This window comes from Schistocerca gregaria, chromosome 2 (genome assembly GCF_023897955.1).
Source record: "Schistocerca gregaria isolate iqSchGreg1 chromosome 2, iqSchGreg1.2, whole genome shotgun sequence".
Lineage (NCBI taxonomy): Eukaryota > Metazoa > Arthropoda > Insecta > Orthoptera > Acrididae > Schistocerca > Schistocerca gregaria.
Window position 1 is genome coordinate 626,924,003 of NC_064921.1, and position 25,946 is coordinate 626,949,948.

General features: G+C 44.5%; 1 protein-coding gene across 1 annotated transcript in view; it reads right to left on the reverse strand.

Moving 5' to 3' along the window:
* LOC126334637 (calpain-9-like) overlaps positions 1 to 25,946 on the reverse strand; it is a 977,125-nt gene that overhangs the window by 215,768 nt on the left and 735,411 nt on the right. Inside the window, exon 3 of the mRNA XM_049997074.1 lies at positions 24,372 to 24,552. Coding sequence (XP_049853031.1) covers positions 24,372 to 24,552 — 181 coding nt within the window. The remainder of the gene's footprint in view (positions 1 to 24,371; positions 24,553 to 25,946) is intronic.

Genomic DNA, 25,946 nt, shown 5'->3' on the forward strand with positions numbered 1-25,946 from the left:
CATGCACAGACGACAAGGTAGCAGCACCAAAAGTGGAAGGTATTCGTACACAAAGCGTGCAGGATAATAAAGGATACAGTGCAGTTGTTGTCGTAAGGCGGAGACTGATGTCCAAACTAGAGTGATCATTGGCTTTCGGACCAAGGGTGGAAGCATTTCCGAAACGTTTAAGTCTATAAATTATTTGCGTCCTGCCGCGATTAAAGTATACCGTGCATGCCAAAATGGTGTTCTCCAAAACTGTGATGCACCAAGTCATAGATGACAGGGGTGGACGACTGCACTGGAGATGTGAGGGGCCGGATGGAAGTGGAACTGTTGAGCAGCTGACCGCCAAGACGAACCAAGAGCCTACCAAGAGTGTCACCTCAATGACTGTTCATCGAACGTTGCTGCGTATGGGTCTCCGTAGCAGACACCTGGTTGTTGCACCCATGATGACTGCTGTTCTTCGGGCGGCGAAGGCTGGACTTCGCACGCCAATACTGCAACTGAGTGGCGACACCTGGCCTTTTCAGATGACAGATGGCCGTTGGCTTGTACGGCTTGAAACGCCCGAGAGAAAACACCCTGCAACATTTGTCGGAAGAGTCCAGGCTGGATGAGTGAGCGCTATGTCCTGCCTAATGTTTTTGTGACATCCGCTGTGCGATCTCATCATTATGGAATGCACAACAGATCAACGCAGGTATGTATCTATCCTTTCGATCTGTTTTCAGGCTTTTGACAGGTGGTCATAGTAATGTGACTGGAAAGTGCATGTTAAAGTATCAAAAATTCGTGTCTGACAGCCTTCGATTTTTGGATAGAAGCTTATGAGACAGCAGCAGTGTGTTTCACGACCGGCAGGATGAGGCCGTTATTATCGCTCATTCTCAAATAATTGCGAAACTGATATTCTTCCTCTAAAAGCAGTTCTTTTCGTAGAAGCGTCTCGTCTTGTCCAGTTTCCTCATCTATTTTCCTCATAACAGCCGTTTTCTTATTTGTTTCACTGGCAACATATGCAGTGATGAGCCAGAACTTTCTGACCCCACATTAATAGTGTGTTGGCCAAATTTTTCAAGTCAGTACAGCAACAGTTCTGCCGGGAATGGATTCGAGAAATCCTCGATATGCTTCCGAAGGTCTGTTGCACGCGATGTATACACGCAGTGGACGCAGTCTTGCAGGGGCGGATCTGGCGCCCGACACTTCGTAGATGTATTCCGTCGGGTTAAAACCAGGGGAATTTGGTGTCCAAGGCTTCAGCGTTGTTTCGCTAGGATGATTCTCGAACCACTAAGGTACACTAAGGTACGTTTCCGGCCTCGTCACAAGAAGAGCTATCCTCCAAGAAGGCGTCATTGCCGCCTAGGAAGACTACAAACAAATGGGAACACTAGAATAATGCAAACTTACAGTCTCAAAAAAAGGTGGAATTCTACGTTTTCTTCTTAGGTGTGCATTGCAGTCACACGAACCTGGAACTACCTCTTATAAGGGTACAACTTCAACTAACGTATACTCTAAATTGTCAAAACAGAGTGCAGCATAACATTTCCAGTGCTGACATGGCTGCATGGCCACGTTCCGAAATTATTACGTTAAAAAGGAAGATATCTGAACCATAGGTGTGCATTTCCATAATGATTCGATTTGTCTACTATCATCTGCAGCATGTGTACAAGTTACGTTATTCCCAGTACAGCCACTATTTGTTATTACATGAGAGTCAAAGTCAGTTTTGTCTTACGTTTTAACGACGTCATGTTTACGCGAATGATAGATTGTGATAAATTTTTGAACATGCATTGAGGAGAGGAAGTGGATCACCGAATAAAAAATATCGGGTGCTATTTAAAAAAACGTACTGCTGTTCATATCTTCATAACGAGGAAAGTTACAAGAAAGGCATAAATCCTGATTAATGTCTCCCTGATAGCTAAACTATATTTTCTTGACTCAGTTTTTCCTTATTATACGTCACCACAAAAAAGTCATTTGCGATGGTCGAGATCAAAAATGGTTCAAATGGCTCTGAGAACTATGGGACTTAATTTCTAAAGTCATCAGTCCCCTAGCACTTAGAACTACGAAAACCTAACTAACCTAAGGACATCACACACATCCATGCCCGAGGCAGGATTCGAACCTGCGACCGTAGCGGTTTGAACGGTTGCACACTGTAGCACCTAGAACCGCTCGGCCACCCCGGCCGGCAACGGTCGAGATCAGTACGACATTGTATATAACTACGTTCAAATTCTCGTGCAGATGACATACTGCAAAATTCTGTATTCTTGGACATGTAATCATGTCATTGTTTAATTTATTGAAAGTTGCCTTCGAATAAATACGGGTATACTAATATAAAATCCATAACCGTCCATTGTACTCTCTTTCAACAGTGAAATATGGTAATTTACGAGTGTAGCTGTTATCCATGAGATAGCGCTGTCAATTTCAGGTGGCAATGTGTCATGGCAAGATACAAAATTGTACGTACCCATCACTACTTCTGACAAAACTATAAGCAAAATATGCTAAAGCTTATTTCATTTGCAGCTTGATAATAATAATAGTAGTAATAAAAATAGTAATTAAATGGTTAAAGTTTTTGGCGGACTGTTTTACCTCAGTCTACGAGAGGAGGAACTATGGCCGCAAATGCTATCGATTTGTTCGTTCTGATGCGCCAAAGGAAATGGACGTACAAATCATTTTGTGATATTTTGTATTTTATTTTTCAAATAAAATCTCCAAACTTATATAATACCAATCTAACGACGCGGGAATAACACATTGATGATAAACTCAAACAACGGAACCTCCAGTCTGGAATATCGACGATGCAGGGAAAAGATGGATTGCTACTTACCGTAAAGATAACACGTTGAGGTGGAGACAAGCACAGTTAAAGGGCACTTACCATTACCTCTCCCGGAGTCCAGGACACGGCTGTCACATGGAGTTGAAATTGCTGCTTCCATTCCATGTGACGGTTGCATTGTGATCCGAGCTACCGGAGTTTGCTGCCACGTGAGTTTGAGGTGTGCCTGCTTGTGTGTATGAATGATGTGTATTTCTTTGTCAGACCATGGCTGTGGTCGAGAGCTAATGTGTAAGTGTCTTTTAACTGTGCCTGTCCCCATTTAACGTGTCGTCTTTAAGGTAAATAGCAATCTATCTTTTTCCTTGCGTTGTTCATAGTGATGATAAATTTGTCTGTTTTCTCAATTCTGATACCACGTAACTATCTCACACAGTGGAGGTGTTTTGCATATAACTTAGACTGTTTTTAATCTTTCTGCTTTTTCCATGAGCTCTATTTACCTTGACCGTCAAAATCTTCTCTTAAATTATCGCCACCTGTGGGAGGAAAACAAATTGTAGCCTGGATCAATGGTTCAACGACAGTATTAAGAAACATTGCGACACATCATAATGTACTGTGTGAAACTTGGGTTAGAAACGTCAAAAATTCGTCTTAGTGAAAAGATACACAGGTACTGAGAATAACGTTAGAAGGCTCTTTGGAAAATGCAAATAAACGGCAAGTAGGCGGTAGTCTACATTTCGCCCTGAAGCGCTGTCAGGTTTCTTACGTGACCTTCTAGGACGCCCTTCGTTCAGGAAATGAACCACTTATTTTTTGACTTTCATGTTGGCGGCGATCTCATGTACAAACAGCCTTTCTCCTTCTTCGAATTGGTTGTTGGTGTGTACTTTAAAAAGAGTCTCACTAACTACGGCAATACGTCATGAAGGACAGGTCGACGTTTGCTTGCGGCAACGTGAATCACTCGAGCGAGATTTAATTATGGAAATAAGCCAGAGCACACGTTCTCCAGCGGACGGAGCTGTGCGTGAGGACTATCTGGGGCCGGAATCTCCAGGCGCGGGCTGGAACAGCGCCCCGGGACTGTGTAGTCGGTTTACGCAATGGCGCGTGCTTTCGTTCGTTAACTGTGGCGAGTCGGTGGGCACAGCCTTTCCTTGCAAGGCACAAGCGAAGGAGGCGAAGAAAACGAGGCTCGGATACATTAGCATCCACGCTGTGACACTTTTCGAAAGATAAATGGCGAAGTGTTACACAGAGGAGTAGGCATAACAAAAGAGTAGCGCTGTGACTTATTATTCTTAAAACTGCAACTGGTCCCCAGGACATTATTAACTCTGATATAATGAATGTAGCTACAAGAATGACATAGCTTTTTGAGTGACCATGAAATACGATCGATGTTAACAAGCTGTTCCTCTTATTGTGATAAAAATGAAATACTTTTTATCATTTATTTTTGAACATGATGTGGCGTAGTCGATGGGAGTAGCGCTGTCGCCTGCTATCGACACCACATTATGCTTGCTATCGGAGCATCGCTGGGCACGTCAGTGAGACGGTAGTAATAACACACGCCCACAGAAGTTCTCCGCGCTACACCGTCTGCGGCTTGTCCTGAAGTAAAACGACACACGGTGACGGGGGCAGTTCTACGCCAGGCTACGTTCCTGTCATCGCCTAGTCTAGAGCAAGCAGCGGGAAGAGTACCGTGTCCGGCGACAAGGACATTAGACTCTTCAGGTTAATATACAAGTTCTCGTATATGTTTATGGATTTTGTCTTTGGACAGTGCTGCGAGAAAGTTCAAATGGTTCAAATGGCTCTGAGGTCATCAGTCGCCTAGAACTTAGAACTAATTAAACCTAACTAACCTAAGGACATCGCACACATCCATGCCCGAGGCAGGATTCGAACCTGTGACCGTAGCGGTCGCTCGGCTCCAGACTGTGGCGCCTAGAACCACATGGCCACTCCCGCCGGCCTACGAGAAAGAGTATCGACTGAATGAACAGTGTACGAGAATGAGTTTCTACTGAACAGTGCTTGCAGTTGAATTACCAGTGATAGTCTATTTCGAGAATGCAGTGTGATTTGAAATTTCGTGGCAGATGAAAAGAGTACCTGCCTGCGGAAGGCAGAGGTCCCGAACCCGAGCCCCGGCCCGGCACACAGCCCGAGCTGCGAGGACGGGTCGTGAATCGCACGACAGAGAACTGCAGCAACGAAGAAGTTGTATGAGCAAAGATTTGTGTTCATTTTGACTGTAAACATATCTCAATTCTTACCTTTTACGCGTGCAACAGTCATATCATTTACCACTTGTTAAGAACGCAATACAATCGTGGCAACCCATCACAGCAAATAATATCGCATGCATTTTAACATTTCATAGAAAGAAGCCAAAGTTTAAAACAATTTCGTGTCTTCACCTCAGGTAACGATTTATTTATTGCATTAGGATGGCCCGTTTATACTTAGAAGCTCGAAGATACACATCTCCTATCGAATGTTAATTCTATAACATTTGATACATGATTAAAAAAGAAAAACATAATTCTGTGTTTATTTATTGTTCCGTGGGACCAAATTAAGGAGAAGTCTCCATGGTCATGGAACGAGTCAATACATGGAATTATAACACGATATTAGAAACAGATAAAATGAAATATAAAAACATATTCAGGCGATAAGTCTTAAGTTTAAATAAAGAAACTCAACAATGTAACACTGGAATTTGCTTAATTTTTTAGCTCTTTCAGGAGCTCCTCGACTAAATAGAAGGAGTGAGCCATGAGGAAACTCTTCAGTTTAGACTTAAGAGTATGGGCTACTGCTAAGATTTTTGAGTTCTTGTGGTAGCTTATTGAAAATGGATGCAGCAGAATACTGCACTCCTTTCTGCACAAGAGTCAAGTAAGTGCATTCCACATGCAGATTTGATTTCTGCCTAGTATTAACTGAGTGAAAGCTGCTAACTCTTGGGAATAGGCTAATATTGCTAACAGCAAACGACATTAAAGAAAATATATACTGTGAGGGCAATGTCAGAATTCCCAGACTATTGAATAGGGGTCGACAAGAGGTTCTCGAACTTACACCACATATACCTCTAGCAGACCGTTTAAAAGCCAAAAATGCCGTTTTTGAATCAGAAGAATTACCACAAAAAATAATACCATACGACATAAGCGTATGAAAATATGCGGAGTAGACTACTTTTCGTGTTGAACTTCACTTATTTCAGATACTGTTCTAATGGTAAATAAAGCATCATTTAGTTTCTGAACAAGAACCTGAACGTGGGCTTTCCACAACAGCATACTATCTATCCGAACGCCTAGGAACTTGAACTTTTCCGTCTCGCTTATGATATGCCCATTCTGTCTGATCAAAATATCGGTTCTTGTTGAATTGTGAGTTAGAAACTATAAAAACTGAGTCTTACTGTGATTTAGCATCAAACTATTTTCCACAAGCCACGAACTTATTTCATGAACTACATTATTTGATAATGGTTCAACATTACACACAACATCCTTCATTACCAAGCTGGTGTCATCAGCAAACAGAAATATTTTTGAATCACCTGTAATACTAGAAGGCATATCATTTATATAAATAAGAAACAGCAGTGGCCCCAGCACCGACCCTTGGGGAACGGCCCACTTAACAGTGCCCCATTGGGACTGAACGTCACTACCACTCTCAATATTGCGGAGAATTACCTTCTGTTTTCTGTTCTTAAGGTAAGAGGCGAATCAATTGTAAGCTACTCCCCTTACTCCATAATCGTCCAACTTCTGCAGTAAAATTTTGTGCTCAACACAGTCAAAAGCCTCGTTAAATCAAAGAAAACACCTAGTGTTCGCAACCTTTTATTTAATCCGTCGAAAACCTCACAGAGAAAAGAGAATATAGCATTTTCAGTTGTTAAACCGTTTCAAAAACCAAACTGTACATTTGACAGCAAATTATGTGAATTTAAATGCTCCCGTAACCTTGTATATACAACCTTCTCGATTACTTCAGCAAACACCGATGGCATAGAAATAGGTCTAAAATTGTCAACATTATCCCTGTCTCCCTTTTCATAAAGTGGCTTCACTACCGAGTACTTTAATTGGTCAGGAAACCGACCACTCCTAAAGGAAAAGTTACAAATATGGCTAAGTACTGGGCTAACATACATAGAACAATACTTCAGTATTCTGCTAGATACCCTGACATATCCATGAGAGTTCTTGGTCTTTAGTGATTTAATTATTAACTCAATCTCCCTCTTGTCATTATCATGGAGGAGCATTTCAGGTAACAGTCTCGGAACATTTTTTCTAAGAGCGCTATGTGATTCCCTGTTGGGACTAGGTTTCTATTTAGTTCACCTGCTATATTGGGAAAGTGATTATTAAATATTGTACACATACGCGACTTATCAGTAACACGGACATTCCCACTACGCACTGATTCTATATGCTCCACCTGTCTCTGCAGACCAGCAACTTCCTTTACGACTGACCATATGGTTTTAATTTTATCCTGAGACTTAGCTATTCTATCTGAATAGTACATACTTTTTGCCTTCCTGATAACATTTTTAAGCACCTTACAATACTGTTTGTAATGGGCTGCTGCATTTAGATTTTGCCTGTTTCTAACGTTTTGATATAAATGCCGCTTTGTTCTGTGTAAGGTACAAAAGTTGTACTCCATCGACTACGCGTTTCGACAGTTAAACAATCATCATAAGGCAGGAGGAATGTTTGTGGAAGACCCAAAATTTTACGTTTCTTCTTCTTTTTTTTCATTTTAATCAACAGCTTCAGTCTTCACAATATATTCTATAGTGGTTGACATTATCCATTACATGTCACTCTTTCTTTTGCGATACAGTATGGAGATGATCCTATCATATTACATATCCTTATAAATTTCGCACATCCTTGTTATTTATACAAGCTCACAAAACACACTTCCTGACGAGTGAGTGAAGCACGTAGAAGCGCAGGAGGGAACTATATGAAACTACACGGGTTAGCGTGTCTGTGATATTAATTCAGTGATTAGAAAATCGAGTCTAATGTACAGAGAATGTGGCAGTACGACCTCCCACCCCCTCTGGTCTGGAGGCGTGCACTGTTTCGGTTGAGAAGGGTATCTTAATGCTGTTGTATCCTCTCCCGAGGCAAGGCGAGCCACAACTTTTGTGACGGGTCACTGATGTCATAGACATTGGCACTGAGACGAAGTTGACATCAGAAATGGCTCCACACATTTTCTATCAGGGAGAGTTTTGGTGGTCATGCTACGCACGGGAGTACTTCAAAGCCACGCAGACAGTCCTTGGAGGCACGTGCATGTACAGACGATTAATTTCGTGTTCAAAAATAGCGTCACGGTCATGTCGCCTAAGAGGACCAGTATTGTGACGCCAGCAGAAGCACGTTCGCTGCCATACTCGCCGCCGATGAAGATCTGGGTTAATGCAGAACCGCGATTCGTCGCTGAACACAATGCTACGCCATTCGCAGCAGTTATATGCCTCCTGGTCGTAACACCATTCCAAACGCAGCCGTTTCTGTTGTGGGGTTAACTCCAGCCTACACATGGGACGGTAGTTCGCTTGTCCAGCTGTGGCTAGTCTTTAACTAATGGTGCGAGATGACAGATGTGGTGGGGCTACGATAGTCGTACTGCACAATATGGCGATCTTCCCTTGTGGTGGTCAGAAGTGGCCTAAAGTAACTTTGATGACGAGTATTCCAGCTCTCAAGTTCCCATGCAGTCCAACATCGGGCCACTGTTGTTGTGTCGGCTACTGTGGGAATCACCATCGAGCCAAGCAAGGAAGCAGAGAAGTTGCTATGGCCGGTAGTAGGAATCCAAAATGATTTGTACATATCACATGTCTGTCATATCACATGCTGATTAAAATAACACATTTCTACAAAGAAAAGAACCATATCTTAACTTGCTCCTGTGCCTTCTACATGAAAGTGCTTTTCACTATTACTACTCGCAGAACACAGGCTGCATATCGTTTCCCTGTTACTGGGTTCTGATGCTCTAGAATTCTCGGCTGACCAGCGCCTGGTGGCTGGTTAAATCAGCGTTGGCATTGACAGGGGGGGGGGGGGGGGGGGGCTCAACTCTGTCTGCCTGGGGGCGTGGCGCTGACCGTTTTATCCATTGGCGAGAAGGTCAGCACCTTCTTGATGCCGTTTCGCGGCGCTGTCCTGGTAGGTGTGTAGCTGCTGCCTTAAGTCTGCACAACTGTCACATCCGAACGCCCCTTTAATCTTGATACTGAACAACTCGCTCTGGCGGCCATCATACCTTCACTTTTTTTGTCTGCAGTATAATCTTAGTAAACAGCAGAATATCACCGTCTGAGGATAGAGTTTCGCTGACTTGAAATCCTCATTTTCTTCATACAGAAGTCGCAGTATTCAGCGTCGACCAGCATTAAAATATGAAGTGCTATCAATTGCTGAGTCTGTAAAATATCCATCACAGGTAGAGACAAAAATCATATTCTAATTTATATGATGAGGTGATTACAAGGTTGACAGATTGTAACATTCCTAGCTCTGGGAGAAAAAATATTTACTTCCAAGTCTCATTTCGTAACTACAATAGTTTAGCTGATCTGTGATGCATAATGGGAGTGAAGTCGACATATACTTTCGTTTATTTATGTTAATTTATTAATAATAGAGCTTTTACTATCGACCGTAGACGCAATACTCTCAACAGAAAACTGTCATAAAATACACTGTAGGACAAAAAACTTTAAAAAATAAATAAAATACAAAGCATCACGAAGAAATTATCCGAATGGGGTGGAAATCAGTACATCTGAAGTACTGGACGATTTGCTCAAGAGAAAGGTCTTCACAAATTTAGCAAGTCAACAACTCGATGGTCAAACTCGGACACTTAGGCCTATGCAGGAAGTTACTCAGGTTAGCATTGATTAACAGAGCCAATCCTCCTGAGGAATACCACGCCACATTCTGTCCAATTGACGCATTAGATCTTCAAAATACCCAGCTAGATGTAGGGCACTGTCCATAATGCTTCAAACATTCTGAGTTGTGGAGCAATCCGGAGACCCTACTGGTCAAGGTATCGTTTGGCAGGCACGAGGACAATCAGCAGGAACTCTCGCCGTGTGCGGGCGGGCATTATCTTGCTGAAATGTAAACCCTGGACGGCTTGCCATGTAGGGCAACAAAACGACGCGTATAATATCGTTGACGTGAAGTTGCGGTGTAAGAGCGATGGGGATGAAACCACAGAGGTCCTGCTATCAAAAGAAATAACACCTCTGATCAGCACTTCTGGTTGTCGGACCGTATGACTGGCGACAGTCCTTTTGGTACCCCGCCGCTGTCTTGGGCCTTCGCTGGTCTTCCGGGCTTTATTCGAATCGGGGCTCATGAGAGTTCTACTCTAGTCAATGAGATTCCATGTCGAGGACGGGTCTGGACATGACACGCACAGCTGTTGAATACCAACCCGAGTAGCGCTCGCCATACGGGCGGACATCCCGATTGATAATGTCATTTCCTTTTATAGAAGGACCCCTTTGCTTGTCATCCGCGGCATCCTCACATACGTCAACGATATCCTACGCCTTGTTTTGTTGCCCTTCGTAGCAAGCCACCATGAGCTTACATTCGGCAAGGTGATGCCCATCCGCACATGGCAGAGTTCCTGGCTAATTGAGAACGTTTGGAGCTCCATGGGCAGGGCCCTCCAACTAGCTTGGGATCTTGACGGTCTAACTGAGCAGAATTTGGCACGATATCCCTCAGGAGGACATGAGACAGCTCCGTCCGAATAACTGCTTACAGAAAGGCGAGAGATGGACCAACGTGTTAGTGACTCGCTCAATCTCTCAAGCTCTTTCCCTTGCATTAATTGTACAATTTTTCTGAAATTGTAATTAATTTGTTTGTCTGTATATTTACACTGGCAATGGCCTTGCCGCACTGGATACACCGGTTCCCGTAAGATCACCGAAGTTAAGCGCTGTCGGGCTTGGCCGGCACTTGGATGGATGGCTATCCAGGCCGCCATGCACTGTTGCCATTTTCGGGGTGCACTCAGCCTCGTGATGCCAATTGAGGAGCTACTCGACCGAATAGTAGCGGCTTCGCTCAAGAATACCATCATAACGACCGGGAGAGCGGTGTGCTGACCCCACGCCCTCCTATCCGCATCCTCATCTGAGGATGACACGGGGGACGGTTGGTCCCGATGGGCCACTTGTGGCCTGAAGACGGAGTGCTATATATTGAGTATATTTACATTACATGTGCCAGTTTCCACCCCATTCGGATAATTCCTGCGTCTTTTTCTTCTTTTGTATCTTCTTTCTTGGCTTAGAATGTATGTTATGTTACTTTTCATAACATTTTTGTGTAACTATTCTAGTATTAAAAAATACAAACGAAGTGCTTCAGCAGTTCGTGCCATCAGCATGCACCAAGCGAAGTGTTTCGGGCTGACGAGTCGAGTTTGTAGGGTGGAGACAGCAAGTCTGAGTCGAGCGGCTGGACCGTACCGTTCCTGCTAGGACGCTACACGATAAACATCTTAGTTGCGCCCCTTCCATAGAGTTATCTTAACGGTTCGCGACTCGGTGAGTAATATATGAGAGTTTACTGTATGCAAACTATTTTATAAACAATGATTCTGATTGTTACGTATTTGAACTCTATTAAGAGTGTCGTTATATGAAGTTCGTTACATGATTTGTAAACAGGTAATGGCTTCGTCTGCTACATGATTCGTCAGTTATGAGGCAATGGCATCCTTTATGAAAGTCGACTCCACATTTCGTAGCTTATAGAGTCTTAGTCACTAACTGGAAATTTTCTTACAGTGTCACATCAAGAAACACGGATCTACAACCTGAGTGCTACTTCTGTGCATGGGCAAGGACGTCTTTAGAAGACACCAAATGGGTTGACAATTTCCGAATCTCTGTGTTCTGTCCTGATGCGGCAGACTGTAACTAGGCCTATCACACGTTTAGTACCCACGTTAAAAATGTGGACACCTCCGTGCTATTTGTGGTAAGGAGGGATGCTATTTGCGCTGAACACAGAACTGGCGTCACACAAATTGCAAAAGTTATTTTTCAATCTGCGTTTCGTGTCGTATTTTATCAGCATAAGATGATGCGTGGAGTGCACTTCAGTTTCTTGTAGATCGACGTAGCTTCGCAATCACGTGGTTTTGTTCACCCTTTTCAATTTCTTGTTGAGTCCCTTCATCCCTTGCCGTGTTGAGGGGAGGCGGCAACGTTCAAGTACCTACTGATATTTTTTAATCATCCCAAGAGACGCCATACCTACGTGCCCCGAGTCTGCAAAGTGCGTGCCACGTAACACAGGTGGTAGCATTTCCCGTGAAGGGCAGCCAAGGATCGAAGAAACGGCGCGCTCTCAGCCTTTGCTCCAAGCCGCCGCTGCCAGCAGCAACGCTTTCCTGCCTCAGCGTGATTAACCGCCTTCCCAATGATTAACTTCTCTCCTTGATTAACTTGGAAAGCAATATACCAGTTTACCTGATCGCTGATCATAATTAGCCATCGCTAATAAGGCTACGCAGAGAGACGGGAAGGGTAGTGTACTAGAATCATTCCTGCTTTGAGTAATCTGTAAGCAAGGTTCCGACAGGACGTGCCGCCTTCCCATTCCGCCGCGAGGGCTTCCGCGTAGTCGGAGCACAGTTCAGCAGCGATCGAACAGGCAAATATATCAGCACATCAGGGTCACGTGATGATAGTGCTGCGGTGCAGTGCGCTGCTCATATTCTCAGAATTCTACAGTCTCACCAGGCGATGACTTGCAAACCATTCCGCCAATAGATGTGCAGCCTTCTCAAGTTATCCCCTTGTGCTTATCTGCGCCCGAGCAATTACCTGCATGCAACTCTCATAATAACTTTTCTTTTTTAAGATTAAAACATACAGCGAACAATTAGTTTGCTGTGGGCCCTGAAAGACTTTCTCGGAGGAGACAACGATCGAGGTGGGATAAATCACCCTCCCCCCTCTCTCGCCGGATAGTTAAATATGTAAGTACAATGGCCATAAATCAGCAACTTCATTTTAAGAAGGGAATTTTGGGTGTCTTCTTTGTCGCAAGAGATGTTTTAGTCTTTTTAACACACAGTTGTTTCTGGGTATAGGTAGGCGAAATTGTATCTTTACTGAACAGCATCCATTATTGAGACTCGATAGTTAGCTCTTTCTTTACAATAGCATTCCAGCACAGTATATCAAGACTATTTCTATACAGCAGAATAGATCGCAATTCTTAACTTGGGCCACTAAACATTTCCTAGTTTATATAAGTGAACCCTTGACTGATGGATTAACAATTTTCCCATCTTAACTTACTCTCGCGTTGCTTTTTGGTAGAAAAACTTCATAATTATAAATAAAAAGCACGACATTGTGAATTTTCTACAGTATTAATTTATTTCGTTAACCGGTTTTCGGCTTACATACTTGTTAAAGGTATCACACTCACATCCTACGGCTGTAAAATTTTCTGGTATGTAATGATAAAAGACCTGCTTCACATCCGCTAAGCATGTATTGAGTGAGGGTCACAGCTACAAGGCACAATTCCATATCCTCCACTTAGCAAACGAAGGTTAAAAACTCTCTTGTAAGCCAGAGAAATCAATAAACGTCTGGCACAGAGTTACATTTAGTATAAAATGACCAAATATGCTAAATACTTCTCTTCTAAACTTTGCTTTATCTTCATATTTTTGCAAGTCTTCTCGCACTGTTTGTTCCATGTTACTCCTCCATTTCTTCTTGTAGTTACAGTATGTACCCCATTGATTGGAAAGAGTATTCAAGTAATAATACTAGAAATTTTCGTGTCACGTAGTGTGTTTTCCTGTCGTTGATTATGAGGCACGCCTATAAAACACTTAGCAAATAACGCAACAATACACGTAGCGAAACATTGTAGGGTATGTGGTGGATAGTACTAAGTACTCTGCTCTACTGTGCTCTTTTTTAAGTTATTCGTTAGCATAGCCGCATTCCGTGAAGTGGTTATTATGCAAGTTCCCTGGACATCACTGCTATACTTCCATAAAGACTATAACTCACTGTTACGACACAGGGAGAGAGTGTCTGACATCTTTCAACAAATCGAACCCAAGCACAGTGCGGGGGTCCATAACAGAAATACTCAGCTTTCCCAGACGTCTCCAATCAATCTCTAAGCCCACCACTCTCTGGCGTTACTATGGCCTTCACTTGTTGATCTACGTCTATATCTACGGACACTCTGCAAGCCGCCATACAACATACCACTTGTTTCCTTTCCTGTGCCACTCGCAAATGGAGGGAGGGAGAAAAGACTCCCTACATGCCTCCATTGGAGTCCTAATTTCTTTTATCTCGTCTTCGCGGTCTTTACGTGAGATCTACTTTGACGCTGGCAGAATTGTTCTGCTGTCAGCCGAAAAATGGCGGTTCTCTAAATGTTCTCAATAGCTTTCCGCAAAGGAATATCGCCTTGCCTCCAGAATGTCAATCGAACCCGTCGGTAACAAATGTAGTAGCACGCAGCTGAATTGCTTCCACTTTTTCCTTTAAGCCGAGCTGGTGGGGATGGGAAACACTCGAGCAATACTCGAGAACGGGTCGATCTGGCTTTCTATGTTCGGTCTCCTTTATAGACGAGTTACACTTAGAGCAAACTGCCATTCCCCATACCAAGTAGAAATTGTCTGCCATCCTGTATCGCTCTACAGTATCTCGTCGACGAGACTTGCTCATAGACTACGGCGTCATCACCAAAAATTTGTATACTGATTCTCATTCCATTCGTCAGATCGTTCATATACAGAGAACAGCAACAGTCCCATCTCTCTTCCCTTCGGCACTCCTGGCAGTAGCCTTGTCACCTATGGACAGTCGCCGTCCAGGCCAATGTACTGTCTTCTATTACTTAAAAGGTCTTCGAGTCACTCACATAATTTTGGAAATTTGGTGCTAAGTTCCTATGGGACCAAACTGCTGAGGTCATCGGTCCATAGTCTTACACACCTACTCAAAATAAGGAAAGGGGTAAGGTCATCTACACGAAAACTAAAAGAAACATGTTAAATTTCGGTTACACGATAAATCACGCAAATCTAAAGGCTACCATTTCAACTAAACACCCAGAAATTCAGTTACGAACAACTTAAATTGGAACGATCTCATAGATAATGTTTTGTGGAAAGCAAACCAACGAGGCGATGTGTCGGCAGAACAGATGCAACAGGTCTATTAAAGGGAGCGCCTACATTGCGCTTGTCCTCCTCTGCTGTGGGACTGCTGTCAGTTGTGGTATCATTACCAGATACTATTGACGGAGGCCATCGAAAAACTACAGAGAAGGGCAGCTCATTTTCTATTATCGCGTAATAGGGGAAAGAGTGTCACGGATATGATAAGCGAGTTGCGGTGGCTGTAATTAAAACAAAGGCGTTCTTCGCTGCTGCGAGATCTGTTCACGAAACTTCTAAGTTTCTCCTCTCAATCCGAAAATGATCATTGTAATAAAATAAAGGAAATCAGTGTTCGTATGTGTTCATTTTTCCCACGCACTGGTAGTGAGTAGAACGGCAGAACAGTAGTCTGAAGGTAGTTCGTAGAACCCTCTGCCAGGTACTTCATTGTGAATTGCAGAGTAGTCATATGGAGGTATATGTGTCGATCTTTTATAAAAGGCTGTTTATAAAGAATCTTTAAATTCCAAAGGAACGTTATATTTTTTTCATATTTATATATTTTACTCTTGAAGGAAATGTTCGTAGGTCCGTCTGTTTAAAAAGATTTCACGTCCAGGAATTTAACCTGTGCCCCCAACATGACAGATGCGTATTCTATCAGAGAGCCACGTGGTCCATCAAAATGAAAGGCGGTGTTCCAGGATATTAAAAACGTACAGAGAACTTCAAAGTAGATTTTGTCGAGAATTTTGTAGACTTGTATCTGCTTTGAGTTACAGATAATTGAGATTTGAGCTTCATGAACAATAAATACAAAACTCGTCTTGTTAGAACAAGCGTCCATAGTCTTGTAACGGCAAGATGGATGAAGGGTCTACTACAGAGATGTCATTCGAACATTCAGCCGCTATACGAGAGACAAAACATTTACGACCTGCGACTTAGTGGTCGCCTGTCTCCAAATGATGAATTTGGCGTTTAGGCAACCATTACGAACAACAGTACTAATCCCCCATCCAGAAGCAAAGTGCGTGAAGGAAGCTGATAAGGGAACATCTGCAATGCAACTTGGATCAATGGCTTCTCTTCACCGACAACGATGGGATTTATCTGACGACCGTCTTAGAAGAGTGTGGGAGCGGGCAGATACGAATGGACATCTCAGGTATGTGGCCTCACAGTTTCAGCAGAAAGTGAGTCAGTTAGGCTCTGGGTCTGTACCATGGATCTCTGTCAGGTCCTCCCATCGATATGCAGTAACTGAAGAGGATCTTCCAACTTACTGTCCAGACCTACAGTCAACGTTTCGGTGACGGGTTTGTCTTTTAGCAAGATGATCCACCAACATACGTCACGCCTCTCGTGAATAACATCCTCGATAATGCAGTAACTGAACAGGGTCTTCCAACTTACTGTTCAGACCTACAGTCAACGTTTCGGCGATGGGTTTGTCTTTCAGCAAGATGATCCACCAACATACGTCACGACTCTCGTGAATAATATCCTCGAGATGTCAGCAATCAAACAAATTTAATGCCACGTGCTACGATAATGCTATTGAACACTACTGAGCGTGCCTGAGACTAAATGAAATTGACATGGAGTGGTTGCAAGAGTCCTCTCACAGACTATTGGCCCTAGGAAGCCCGCCTTGACAGGGCGGGCAGGCTTTGAGCATCAACGTCTCGAGAACCTTGTGAACAGCGTTCAAAGGAGAATCCAGGCACGGTACAATGCACGGGGTGGAGTAAGACGCTACCAAATGTTAGCCAATAGGAGATTTTAACTTATGGCTGTGCATTTCCGAATAGACTGCATGCAATTTGGTTATTGCTACGATGGATTGGTGAAAAGTAACGTTCCCGACTTTTTGTTTGACAAGTCTTAAAGCTTTTTAAACAAAACAAACGTTATGAACAGTGTCCAGCTTTGGTACAGGTCTGTGTATTTGCAGCCCTCTGCCGTTAGAAGGCTCCGAATTGTAGCGTGTAATATGCTGGTGTGCAACGTAACTATGTTGGTGCGTGAGAAGCAGCGTGCTGTAATCGAGTTTCGATTTCGAAGAGTCCGTCCACATGCGGAGCACTATATTTTCCAGCATGACAATGCCAAAACACGCACGAGACTGCGACATCTGCAACAGTCCGACACCTTGGATTCACTGTCATCGATCATTTCCCATACAATCCCGACTTGGTCTCATCCGATATTGACCAGTCCCCAGAATATAAAGAGCACCTTCGAGGACTTCACTTTGATAGTGATGAAGCGGTGCAGGCAGAGGTAAGGTCGTGGCTCGGTCAACGAAGTCAAACATTCTGCAGTGACTGTTTCAAGAAACAGTTACTGTTGAGAGAATTGTGCCTAGGGTGAGGCCAATGTATTTGAGGGTTGGTGTGAGTGACTGGCTATGTTGAGAAGTAAATATGCAGCTACCCATAATATTATAAAAATGGGTGTATGTATGAAGCTACGAGTATGTGTATGTTTGTGTGTGTCTCACATCTCCTACACCACAGGACTGATTTGAATCGAGGCTGGTCCACATATCCCCTAGTGTCAGGCGACAATTGCTGTGCGGCAAGAACCACCTATCACATTGAAGAGATGTAATGTTATAAACATTGACATGAGTGAAAAACTGCCGCATCATGCATGATGTTCAAATTTATTACTTCTGTACTATTAACTCTATTCGCAATTAATTTCTCAGAGAGTATCCAAATGATGATGGCATCCTCTTGGGTAAAATATTCCGGAGGTAAAATAGTCCCCCATTCGGATCTCCGGGCGGGGACTACTCAGGAGGATGTCGTTATCAGGAGAAAGAAAACTGGCGTTCTAAGGATCGGAGCGTGGAATGTCAGATCCCTTAATCGGGCAGGTAGGTTAGAAAATTTAAAAAGGGAAATGGATAGGCTAAAGTTAGATATAGTGGGAATTAGTGAAGTTCGGTGGCAGGAGGAACAAGACTTCTGGTCAGGTGACTACAGGGTTATAAACACAAAATCAAATAGGGGTAATGCAGGAGTAGGTTTCCTAATGAATAGGAAAATAGGAATGCGGTTAAGCTACTACAAACAGCATAGTGAACGCATTATTGTGGCCAAGATAGATACGAAGCCCACACCTACTACAGTAGTACAAGTTTATATGCCAACTAGCTCCGCAGATGATGAAGAAATTGAAGAAATGTACGATGAAATAAAAGAAATTATTCAGATAGTGAAGGGAGACGAAAATTTAATAGTAATGGGTGACTGGAATTCGAGTGTAGGAAAAGGGAGAGAAGGAAACATAGTAGGTGAATATGGATTGGGGCTAAGAAATGAAAGAGGAAGCCGCCTAGTAGAATTTTGCACAGAGCACAACTTAATCATAGCTAACACTTGGTTTAAGAATCACGAAAGAAGGTTGTATACGTGGAAGAACCCTGGAGATACTAAAAGGTATCAGATAGATTATATAATGGTAAGACAGAGATTTAGGAACCAGGTTTTAAGTTGTAAGACATTTCCAGGGGCAGATGTGGACTCTGACCACAATCTATTGATTATGACCTGTAGATTAAAACTGAAGAAACTGCAAAAATGTGGGAAATTAAGGAGATGGGACCTGGATAAACTGAAAGAACCAGAGGTTGTACAGAGTTTCAGAGAGAGCATAAGGGAACAATTGACAGGAATAGGGGAAAGAAATACAGTAGAAGAAGAATGGGTAGCTCTGAGGGATGTAGTAGTGAAGGCAGCAGAGGATAAAGTAGGTACAAAGACGAGGGCTGCTAGAAATCCTTGGGTAACAGAAGAAATATTGAATTTAATTGATGAAAGGAGAAAATATAAAAATGCAGTAAATGAAGCAGGCAAAAAGGAATACAAACGTCTCAAAAATGAGATCGACAGGAAGTGCAAAATGGCTAAACGGGGATGGCTAGAGGACAAATGTAAGGATGTAGAAGCTTATCTCACTAGGGGTAAGATAGATACTGCCTACAGGAAAATTAAAGAGACCTTTGGAGAGAAGAGAACCACGTGTATGAATATCAAGAGCTCAGATGGCAGCCCAGTTCTAAGCAAAGAAGGGAAGGCAGAAAGGTGGAAGGAGTATATAGAAGGTTTATACAAGGGCGATGTACTTGAGGACAATATTATGGAAATAGAAGAGGATGTAGATGAAGACGAAATGGGAGATACGATACTGCGTGAAGAGTTTGACAGAGCACTGAAAGACCTGAGTCGAAACAAGGCCCCCGGAGTAGACAACATTCCATTAGAACTACTGACGGCCTTGGGAGAGCCAGTAATGACAAAACTCTACCAGCTGGTGACCAAGATGTATGAGACAGGCGAAATACCCTCAGACTTCAAGAAGAATATAATAATTCCAATCCCAAAGAAAGCAGGTGCTGACAGATGTGAAAATTACCGAACTATCAGTTTAATAAGCCACGGCTGCAAAATACTAACGCGAAATCTTTACAGACGAATGGAAAAACTGGTAGATGCAGACCTCGGGGAAGATCAGTTCGGATTCCGTAGAAATGTTGGAACACGTGAGGCAATACTGACCTTACGACTTATCTTAGAAGAAAGATTAAGAAAAGGCAAACCTACGTTTCTAGCATTTGTAGACTTAGAGAAAGCTTTTGACAATGTTGACTGGAATACTCTTTTTCAAATTCTAAAGGTGGCAGGGGTAAAATACAGGGAGCGAAAGGCTATTTATAATTTGTACAGAAACCAGATGGCAGTAATAAGAGTCGAGGGGCATGAAAGGGAAGCAGTGGTTGGGAAAGGAGTGAGACAGGGTTGTAGCCTCTCCCCGATGTTATTCAATCTGTATATTGAGCAAGCAGTAAAGGAAACAAAAGAAAAATTTGGAGTAGGTATTAAAATTCATGGAGACGAAGTAAAAACTTTGAGGTTCCCCGATGACATTGTAATTCTGTCAGAGACGGCAAAGGACTTGGAAGAGCAGTTGAACGGAATGGACAGTGTCTTGAAAGGAGGATATAAGATGAACATTAACAAAAGCAAAACGAGGATAATGGAATGTAGTCAAATTAAATCGGGTGATGCTGAGGGAATTAGATTAGGAAATGAGACACTTAAAGTAGTAAATGAGTTTTGCTATTTAGGAAGTAAAATAACTGATGATGGTCGAAGTAGAGAGGATATAAAATGTAGACTGGCAATGGCAAGGAAAGCATTTCTGAAGAAGAGAAATTTGTTAACATCGAATATACACTCCTGGAAACGGAAAAAAGAACACATTGACACCGGTGTGTCAGACCCACCATACTTGCTCCGGACACTGCGAGAGGGCTGTACAAGCAATGATCACACGCAAGGCCCAGCGGACACACCAGGAACCGCGGTGTTGGCCGTCGAATGGCGCTAGCTGCGCAGCATTTATGCACCTCCGCCGTCAGTGTCAGCCAGTTTGCCGTGGCATACGGAGCTCCATCGCAGTCTTTAACACTGGTAGTATGCCGCGACAGCGTGGACGTGAACCGTATGTGCAGTTGACGGACTTTGAGCGAGGGCGTATAGTGGGCATGCGGGAGGCCGAGTGGACGTACCGCCGAATTGCTCAACACGTGGGGCGTGAGGTCTCCACAGTACATCGATGTTGTCGCCAGTGGCCGGCGGAAGGTGCACGTGCCCGTCGACCTGGGACCGGACCGCAGCGACGCACGGATGCACGCCAAGACCGTAGGATCCTACGCAGTGCCGTAGGGGACCGCACCGCCACTTCCCAGCAAATTAGGGACACTGTTGTTCCTGGAGTATCGGCGAGGACCATTCGCAACCGTCTCCATGAAGCTGGGCTACAGTCCCGCACACCGTTAGGCCGCCTTCCGCTCACGCCCCAACATCGTGCAGCCCGCCTCCAGTGGTGTCGCGACAGGCGTGAATGGAGGGACGAATGGAGACGTGTCGTCTTCAGCGATGAGAGTCGCTTCTGCCTTGGTGCCAATGATGGTCGTATGCGTGTTTGGCGCCGTGCAGGTGAGCGCCACAATCAGGACTGCATACGACCGACGCACACAGGGCCAACACCCGGCATCATGGTGTGGGGAGCGATCTCCTACACTGGCCGTACACCTCTGGTGATCGTCGAGGGGACACTGAATAGTGCACGGTACATCCAAACCGTCAGCGAACCCATCGTTCTACCATTCCTAGACCGGCAAGGGAACTTGCTGTTCCAACAGGACAATGCACGTCCGCATGTATCCCGTGCCACCCAACGTGCTCTAGAAGGTGTAAGTCAACTACCCTGGCCAGCAAGATCTCCGGATCTGTCCCCCATTGAGCATGTTTGGGACTGGATGAAGCGTTGTCTCACGCGGTCTGCACGTCCAGCACGAACGCTGGACCAACTGAGGCGCCAGGTGGAAATGGCATGGCAAGCCGTTCCACAGGACTACATCCAGCATCTCTACGATCGTCTCCATGGGAGAATAGCAGCCTGCATTGCTGCGAAAGGTGGATATACACTGTACTAGTGCCGACATTGTACATGCTCTGTTGCCTGTGTCTATGTGCCTGTGGTTCTGTCAGTGTGATCATGTGATGTATCTGACCCCAGGAAGGTGTCAATAAAGTTTCCCCTTCCTGGGACAATGAATTCACGGTGTTCTTATTTCAATTTCCAGGAGTGTAGATTTATGTATCAGGAAGTCGTTTCTGAAAGTATTTGTTTGGAGTGTAGCCATGTATGGAAGTGAAACATGGACGATAACTAGTTTGGACAAGAAGAGAATAGAAGCTTTCGAAATGTGGTGCTACAGAAGAATACTGAAGATAAGGTGGATAGAACACGTAACTAATGAGGAGGTATTGAATAGGATTGGGGAGAAGAGAAGTTTGTGGCACAACTTGACTAGAAGAAGGGATCGGTTGGTAGGACATGTTTTGAGGCATCAAGGGATCACCAATTTAGCATTGGAGGGCAGCGTGGAGGGTAAAAATCGTAGAGGGAGACCGAGAGATGAGTACACTAAGCAGATTCAGAAGGATGTAGGTTGCAGTAGGTACTGGGAGATGAAGCAGCTTGCACAGGATAGAGTAGCATGGAGAGCTGCATCAAACCAGTCTCAGGACTGAAGACAACAACAACAACAACAATCCAAATATGCCGTTAAACGCACCTGACACAATTCAAAAGATACGACCTCATAAACACTGAGATGTTTGTAAAAAGGCTTCGTTATGTATGACGTTCAAGTTAATTACATCTTTGCTACTAACTGTATTCGCAACACATTTTGCAGTAGTATCCACATATTCTCCTGAATGAGCCTACACAAATATAACATTGTATTACACATAGTGGAAGGTATATAAAACAGTGCAACGTGTGAAAAAATGCCGCATCATGCACGAAGTTTTAATAAATTTATTCTTTATTACTACAGAACTGCTACGGTCGAACCAACGAAAGGAAGTCCATAACATCTGGGAGCACTTTTGACAGCTTTCGACTGCGAAGTGCAAATGGCTGTAGGCGAAAACAGTAGCCGCCTGTAGAGTAATAACGAGCCGTTGCCACCGAGATGTATACAAAATCGCTTTAAAGACAAGCGTAGCAGGTGCGTCCAGACACTGTGCAGAGACACTGTCCCGGATAGTGTCCTCATGCACTTGTACATTACGCATATTTCTTTGAACGACTGTTTGATAATGTCAAATATATTTTCAAGAACATGTGGAAATACACTGAAGCGCCATAAGAACTGATTTAGGCATACGTATTCAAATGCAGAGATACGTAAACAGGCAGAATTCGGCGCTGTGGTCGGCAACGCCTATAAATGACAACAAGCGTATGGCACAGTTGTTAGATCGGTTACTGTTGCTACAATGGCAGTTTGCCAAGATTTAAGTGAATTTGAAAGTGATGTTGTAGGCGTCGCAAGAACGATAGGACACGGAATCTCTGAGGTAGCGATGAAGTGGGGATTTTCGCGTACGACCATTTCACGAGTGCACCGTGAACATCAGCAATCCGGTAAAACATCAAATCTCCGACATCGCTGCGGCCGGAAAAAGATCCTGCGAGAACTGGACCAACGACGACTGAAGAGAATCGTTCAACGTGACAGAAGTGCGAGCCTTCAGCAAATTACTGCAGATTTCAATGGTGGGCCTTCAACAAGTGTCAGCGTTCGAACGGTTCAACTAAACATTATCGATATGGGCTTTCAGAGCCGAAGGCCATCTCGTGTTCCCTTGATGACTGCACGGACCACACAAAGCCTTACGTCCCGCCTGGGCCCGTCAACACCGGCATTGGACTGCTGATTACTGGAAACTTGTTCCCTGGTCGGACGTGGACGTGTATGGGTATGGGGACAAGCTCATGACAAGCTCATGAATCCACGGACCCTGCATCTCAGCAGGGGACTGTTCAAGCTGGAGGAGGCTCTGTAATGGTATGGGGTGTGTGCAGATGGAGTGGTAAGGGACCACTGACACGTCTAGATACGCCTCTGGTGACACGTACGTAAGCATCCTGTCTGATCAGCTACATCCGTTCATGTCCACTGCGCATTCCGATGGACTTGGGCATTCCCAGCAGGACAATGCGACACCCCAAAAGTCCAGAATTTGTAGAAAGTGGCTGCAGGAACACTCTTCTGAGTTTAAAATCTTCCGCTGGCCATGAAACTCCCAGACATGAACATTAGTGAGCATAGAAGGTAGGAGACGAGGTACTGGCAGAATTGAAGCTGTGAGGACGGGTCGTGAGTCGTGCTTGGGTAGCTCAGACGGTAGAGCACTTGACAGCGAAAGGCAAAGGTTCTGATTTCGAGTCTCGGTCCAGCACACAGTGTTAATCTGCCAGAAAGTTTAATTATTGAGCATATTTGGGATGCCTTGCAATGTGCGGTTCAGAAGAGATCTCCACCGCCCCCCTCCCCAGCGCACCCCCCCCACCTCATACTGATACGGATTTATGATTTATGGCCTGCAAGATACAGGTGTCATTTCCCTCCAGAACTACTTCCGGCATTAGTAGAGTCCATGACACGTCGTGTTGCGGCACTTCTGTGCGGTCGCGGGTTGTTTCACGATACCAGGCAGGTGCACCATTTCCTTTGGCTCATCCGTGTATAATTTTTTCGATGCTAGATTGCAAACAAGGTTCATTTCTTGTTTTCGTTTCTGATAGAATATTGGCAAAATGAACACCCGGGCGTTGCCAGTTTGTCAGTTAACGAGAATAAATAAGTAGAATGTTGAAACGTTTGTTTTATTCAAAATGCGCGGCGACTCACCGTGGGCCGCAGCCAGACGATGGGGTGCGGCGCGGTCTTCTTGCTGGGCGAGATGGAGCGCGCCGTGGCCGGGAAGTCGGCGTCTTCGAAGAGCACGCCGCGCTCCCGGCACGCCCTGCGCGCCGCCGCGTAGCTGTGGCTGCCCGACGAGCCGGCGCGCGGCCGCTCCGCCGTCCAGTACCTGCCGGCACACACCGCCCGCTGCACTCACGGCCTCCACAAGCAACTCGCGCGTCGTCTGCTTTTCCGTGGCTCAAGATTACTGTACAGTTAGTGCGTCCGTGGCCACTTAAAGGAATTGCAGAAGTCCCCCCTTTTTTTTTAACAAACACATGTACACAATTGTGAAATAATGCATCTTATTACAAGAGTAGGTATCATCTTCAGCAAAGCAGTCCTATAAACACAAACAAGACCGGCGCACCAAGAAGGAATCATCCGAATGGGACGGAAATCAGTACATCTGAGGTACGTCTACAGACAAACAAATGAGTACAATTTCATAACTTTGGGTGATTTATTCAAGAGTAAGAGTTTCATACATTAAGAAAGACCATAACGCGTTGGCCCACCTCTGGCCCTTAGGTCTGTGCAAGCAGCTATTCTCCTTAGCATTAATTAATAGACCTGTTCGATGTCCTCCTGGCGGACATTGAGCCAAATTTCTTTCCGAATGGCGCGTTAGATCGTCAAAATTCCGAGCTCGTTGGAGGGCCCAGTTCATGATGCTACAAACGTTCTCAATTGGGGAGAGATCCGGCGACCTTGCTGGCCGAGTTAGTGTTTGGCAAGCACGAAGACAAGCAGTAGGAATTCTCGCTGGGTGCGGGCGGGTGTTATCTTGCTCAAATGTAAACCCAAGATGGCCTTTCACGAAGGGCGACAAAACGGAGCGCATATTGTCGTTGCCGTGCCGCTTCTGCTACACTACTGGCCATTAAAATTGCTACACCAAGAAGAAATGCAGATGATAAACGGGTATTCATTGGACAAATATATTATACTACAACTGACATGTGATTACATTTCCACGCAATTTGAATGCATAGATACTGAGAAATCAGAACCCAGACCAACCACCTCTGGCCTTTATAAAGACCCTGATACGCCTGGGCAAAGAGTCACACCGAGCTTGGATGGCGTGTAGGGGTACAGCTGCTCATGCAGCTTCAACACGACACCACAGTTCATCAAGAATAGTGACTGGTGTATTGTCACGAACCAGTTGCTCGGCCACCATTGACCAGACGTTTTCAGTTGGTCAGAGATCTGGAGAATGTGCTGGCCAGGACAGCAGTCCAACATTTTCGGTATCCAGAAAGGCCCGTACAGGACCTGCAACATGCGGTAGTGCATTATCCTGCTGAAATATAGGGTTTCGCAGGGAACGAATGAAGGGTAGAGCCACGGATCGTAACACATCTGAAATGTAACGTCCACTGTTCAAAGTGCCGTCAATGTGAACAGGAGGTGACCGAGACGTGTAACCAATGGCACCCCATACCATCTTGCCGGGTGATAGGCCAGTATGGCGATGACGAATACACGCTTCCAATGTGCGTTCACCGCGATGTC